The sequence below is a fragment of the Syzygium oleosum genome, unplaced genomic scaffold (genome assembly GCF_021117445.2).
Source record: "Syzygium oleosum isolate NSW1041296 unplaced genomic scaffold, Sole_v2.1 Sole_v2.01, whole genome shotgun sequence".
Classification (NCBI taxonomy): domain Eukaryota; kingdom Viridiplantae; phylum Streptophyta; class Magnoliopsida; order Myrtales; family Myrtaceae; genus Syzygium; species Syzygium oleosum.
The window spans coordinates 16,890,606-16,896,605 of record NW_026607485.1 but is presented as its reverse complement, the minus strand read 5'-3'; the positions used below and the strand labels follow the sequence as shown (position 1 = coordinate 16,896,605).

General features: G+C 35.9%; 1 protein-coding gene across 1 annotated transcript in view; it reads left to right on the top strand.

Annotated features, from left to right (window-relative positions):
• Window positions 1-508, top strand: part of LOC130138225 (beta-glucosidase 18-like) — a 1,560-nt gene extending 1,052 nt beyond the window's left edge. The window contains exon 4 of the mRNA XM_056311657.1: window positions 153-508. Within this exon, the coding sequence (XP_056167632.1) occupies window positions 153-363 (211 nt within the window). The 3' untranslated portion in view covers window positions 364-508. The remainder of the gene's footprint in view (window positions 1-152) is intronic.
• Window positions 509-6,000: the final 5,492 nt, after the last annotated feature.

The window sequence follows — 6,000 nt, the reverse complement described above, 5'->3', positions numbered from 1 at the left end:
GATTTTGCAGTCTTTTTCTTTCTTTGTTTGATTAGAGAATGTCAATTTTCCTAGTATCGAATCAGTCTATGTCCATCACATCATATATGGAACCGAGTCTATATAGTTACCATTTTTGTTCCCGATGAAATTTTCGATTCTTATTATTTCAGAAAAGGAGCAGATGTGAGGGGATACTTCATATGGTCTCTGCTGGACAACTTCGAATGGCTACACGGGTATTTAATACGATTTGGGCTGCATTATGTGGACTTCCAAACACAGCAGAGGACACCCAAATGGTCAGCGACTTGGTACAAGGAGTTCCTCTCTGGAGACAACAAAATTCGAGCGAATGGGAAAACATCCACCTACAAAATGTAGCATCGGGGGTGTCTAAAACTGTTAGAGATATATCATATCTTTCAACGATGTCTAACAAAAAATATCTATCGTGGAATTTTTTAGTTTCCAGGCAGTATTTGAAACAGTTAATTGCAGATGCTTTAAAACACAATGGGTCATTTACATCTATAAATCTGGAATTAAGCTGCATTTCTAATCCTTCCGACTGCTGCGAACATGCATGTTGCATTAAAATATTTGAACTAGCAAAAAAAGTTTGATATGAGTGAAGTGCCCCAATCGGGTCGACGGATCGTAATATAAGTGTTTGATGATAACTCACTATTCACAGATGACCAATCACTTAGTCCAATATGCTCAAGAAAATCATAACGGCTGAAGTCGCATTAGGGCTCTCAATTTATATGAAGATGTGCTCGACCAAAGCACAGCAAATGATTTTCCAGCTGCTTCGGCCGTCTTTCCGGGGTATATAGGTGTCTACGCCTTCGAAAGAACTCCAGTTAACTACAGTGCTGCTATTAATGAGATACTAGGATCAGAATAAGAAATTGGTTTGCAAAATGAAGGGTGAAATTATTGTTAGGCGCTTAAATATAGCTTGCTTAATTCCAATGCGCCACGTTATTTTGTAAATAAATTTGTAGAGCAATCATAATTACCGCGGCCTGGTATGCATGTTTGGATGAACATAGAACTTTTGTTAGCCTCCTCTTGAGTCAAAGCATTCCTCAATACAGAATTTTCCAGGCTTTAGATGCTGAAACTTACGGTCTGCACATGGAAATGTGTGTGAAATGCTTTGCCTCAAAGGAAAATCTTGCAACTGATGCTTCTCCAGTTCCCCAACTCGATCTCTAGGTCACGTACAATCTGTACTGCAATGATAATTTATTTCGGAGATGCTTCGTCTTCAAATATATTTAAAAGTTCTCGTTAGAGGTGGCAAAATGGGTCAAGAACCCATATATTAACTCATATTTAATGATTGTGGGTCATAAATGGGTTAGCTTTAGTTTTAAAAATAAACTTAAATTGGTTATAAATGAGTTGCCTATTAACATAATGGGTCTTAAATAAATATTAAATGGGTCATAAATGGGTTACCTAAGTGAATCATAAACATTTTATTTTTAATTATATTTAATTTTCTGATTTTTATTTTTTAAATTTTCTGAGTTCTTTTATAATTTTTTATTTCTATCTTTTCTTTTTTTTCTTTTTTTATTTTCTTTTTCTCTTTTCCTTTTTTTCTTTACTTTCTTTTTCTTTTTCTTCTTCCTCCACCGATGGCCGGCCATGGCGTCGCTAGCCTCTAGCAAGCTTCAACCCTCGCCAATCTGGCGAGACTCGAGCTCACCAATCTCTAGCACTGGCCTGGTCCTCACAAGATCTGCAAGCTCATCTCTCGCCTATGGCTGGCCACTAACGGAGAAAGAAGAAAAAAAAAAGGAAAAGAAAAGAAGAAAATAAAAATAATAAAAATATGATTTTTTTTAAAAAATTAAAATTATTAAAATGAGTGCAAAAAGGAAAATCAAATTATATTTTTTATACTAAACGGTGAAAAATATTTTTCAATTCATTTTCAAGTTTCGGCCAAATATTAGAAAATATTGTCTTCCTAAAAAACATTTTCCAAAAATGTCACATTTTCCATGAAACAAACAGCCTCAATTTTTTTAAAATATATATATTGTACACTAGATTTGTATTTCATGAAAGTTTTTTAGCAATACATTTTTTTTTAAAAATCATAAAAAAAAATAAGCTTTCCTAGATTTGGTTAAATGGGTCAGGTTGGGTATGGGCCAAGAAATTTGTATTGTGATAAATTGGTCATAAACAGGTCAAATTGGGTCAGACCATTTATGACGGACCCAAACCCGACCCGCCCGTTTGGTCATGTCTAGCTGCTACCAATCATCACTCCTTAAGGCTGGTCGGAATCTGTCGTACAAATTGGGAAATATGTGTAGCGAATGTTGCATTTTTTATGTGGACTGTCAATTATAATTTTTTTTTGTTGGTTGTTGCTAAAGTCCTCCTTTGTAATTTTCATTGAGCAATCATTGGTTGACCAATAGTTTGATACAAGAGATCGTCAATGACCAGATAATAAAAATTGGTTTAGTCCATATATGAGGAAACATTGTATGATGTAACAAAATTGGGGTAACAAAAACCGTTTTTTTTTTTAAGTAATGCGATGAACTCTTATTATCGGCTTGAATATATGCCACTTGTATCTATCGAAAGTTCGTAACATCACATTGTGAACTAATTCAATGTATGCACAAGTTGCCGTACCTTAATAAATATCAAAAAGCAAAAAAAATCCCAGTATATATTTGTTTGAAAAGTTTCGTCTGATGTGAGTGCCTAACAAGGAAAGACTCGTGTTTTCATGGAAAAGGTTTTTTCTTTTTATATTTTGGCAATATATTTTACAATATATAAATATTGATATTGGATGGACTTGCCTTGGATCAGGCAAAATAAAAGATGGAAGCAACGCTGACGCGACGAATGATCACTGTAATTCCTTTATGATACTTGACTTTCTCTATGCTCTCGTTGAACACTCATCAACAGCCCAGAATGTCATAGGAGAGTTGTTGACCTTCCAACTTTGACACTAAATTGGGCTGATTGAAATTGTAAGTTAGCTTTTAGGACTTGCAAGCTTGGAAGCTTTGATAATTATCTGTACCCATTTACTAAATTTGATTTGGGTACTCACAGAAAGATTACTTTCCTCTAACCAAAGCTTAAATTTTTTCTTAATCTCGTGGAGATATATCAATGTGCAACAGGAAAATATAGAGTTGATGCATAATCTCGGGGTGGATGCATACAGATTTTCCATATCTTGGTCTAGAGTTCTTCCTAGTATGTAATTTTATTGAGTTCTTCCTAGTATGTAATGGTTGCTCTGTTCTGATCAGTTTAATGCCATGCAGTTGCTCGTATTCTGTTTCAAATTTAACTTTAGAAGGAAGATTTGGGGAGGTCAATTCAGAAGGCATTGAGTTCCACAACAATCTCAACGATGCCCTTTTGGTCGGAGGTAAAAGCAAAATGCACAAATCTGTCACTACTCTCTAGGAGTGGATTCTTTCCTTTATGCTTTTTCAATAAATCAATTTAACCATTCGTACACAGTCATTACTTTAGGAAGAAGATGAATTACCCATTCTAAGCTTTTGTAATATGTTCATTTGACAGGTACAAAGCCATTGGTGACATTGAACCATTTCGACTTTCCTCGACTGCTAGAAGACCGGTATGGCTCGTGGTTGAGTTCCGAAATACAGTAAGCAAAATTGTCACCACCATCGTTTCTAATCTTCATCAATATGACGATCCAATCAAATCTCGGGATTTTACTTTGTGTTTTGAAATTGTTTCTAGGCTGGAATTCGGCTACTTTGCACAAGTCTGTTTCGAAGCTTTCATAGAGTGACGTATCGGACCACATTCAACGAGCCTAACGTGTTCATCTATCAAGGTTACATCTCAGGGACTTGCCCACCCGACCGGTGCTCCTACCGGTTTGGCAATCGCTCATTCGGCAACTCCACTCTCGAACCCTACACTGCGATTCACAATCTGGTGTTCCATGCCGGAGCCTCTGAAATTTACCAGAAGTATTACCAGGTAAGTTTTTTTTTTTTTTAATTACCAGGTAAGTTGAAGAGCTACGAATTTGATTCTTTTTTATGAATTAGCTGGCTCTATTACCTAAATTACTATCGCCACGTTGTGTTCAAGCGAGTTAGTATAAAAGAACAAGAAAGAACAGAAATGAACCAATTGCTTTTTTAGCTATGAAAGTGACATCATCACTTTATCTCTTTGATGCTTCAAAAACCATAAGAATGAACACGATGAAGGTTTTCATCACTGAGGTTCTCATACATCAAGGCCAAGAAGCTCAATTCATAATTTCATACCTTCAATACAAATCTTACTTTTGACACTCTTTTTATACATACGTTTTCGTTTTCGTTTTCGTTTTCGTTTTTTGCAACGGTCACAAACATATGTTATGTAATTATTGAACCTCAACAAAGATTCATAATCAGGAAAAGCAAGGAGGAATGATTGGGATAGTGATTGCTGCTCCATAGTTCGAGCCGTACGATGACATCGCGGCCGCGGGCGAGGCTACCCTGCCTAGATCTATGCGAGACTGACCTCACTTGCAGCCGCGATGGCCTCGCCCGGATCTAAGTGAGGGCCCGGCGACCCTCGCCGGCCACAATTAAAAAAAAAAGTAAAGAAGGAAAAGAAAAGAAAAAAATCAAAAATTAATAAAAAAAATATTAAAAATTCTCCACGTCAGCGTCGGCCGTGCCACGTAAGACAGCTAGCATTCATGCCAACGATTTCCAGCCAAGATTGGTCGGATGGACTCAATTGGCAAAACGTAAAAAAGTTTAGAACTCAATTGACACAATTAAAAGGTTTAAGACTAAATTAGCAAAAGTTTAATAAATTTAATACTTTTTTAACAATTTGCCCGATGTGAGGAGATATTTCATATGGTCACAGCTAGACAACTTCGAATGGCTACACGGATATATGATACGATTTGGGCTGCATTATGACTTCCAAACACTGCAGAGAACACCCAAATGGGTCAGCAACCTGGTACAAGGAGTTCCTCTCTGAAGACAACAAAATTCGAGCGATTCGAATAACATCCACCTACAAAATGTAGCGTCGGGTGTCTTTGGAAGAATTATATTGTGTTTGTAATAATCAAGTACATGTGCGATATTGTCTTAACTTGATCACGTGGTAAGTCAAGTCAGGGTCCTAATTTTGTGGGAAAAATTGTCTAAAAAGTTTTAAATCTATTATATGGCAGTCAACTTAATCATAAACCTTTCAATTGTATTAATTTAATCTTAAACATTTTAACGATTTATTTATAAATCTTTTGACAATTTATCAATTTTCCAGCTAATTTTGGTTAGAAATCGCTAACGTAGATTATGGCCATGATACGTGGAATAACCGACGCTGACATGGACATTTTTTGCAATTTAAAAAAAAATTGAGAACTTTTTTTCTTTCTTTCTGTTTTTTTCTTTCTTCCTCTGCCGATTGTTGGGCCTCAACAATGGCCAGCGACCGGCCACAAACATGGGCCAATGAGGGTCGCTCTCACCAGCGTCAGGCAACCCTCGCCGGTGGCCAGTGATGAGGCACGACGATGGAGGGCGAAGGGAAAAAGGGAAAATAAAAATAAAAAAAGGAAAAAAAAAAAAGAAGAAAAATTTCAAAAAATTAAAAAAATTTGTAAAAATTATCCACATCTGCGATTTTTTGCCAAATTTTACTTACAGGACTAAAGTGACAAATCGTCAAAAGGTTTAGGGCTAAATTGGTAAATTGTCAAAAGGTTTATGACTAAATTAGTAAAATTAAAAGATTTATGACTGAATTGACTGCCGTTGAATATATTTAGGATTTTTTGGACAACTTCCATTAATTTTTTGGGTTAATATCACGAAATACCCAAACTTGTACACCTGTGACAAATTTACCCCAAACCAATTTTTTGACCACAAAAACCTTAAACTGATATATCTGTGACAATTTTACCCCAAACTAATTTTTTTACCACCAAAAACCCCAAACTGG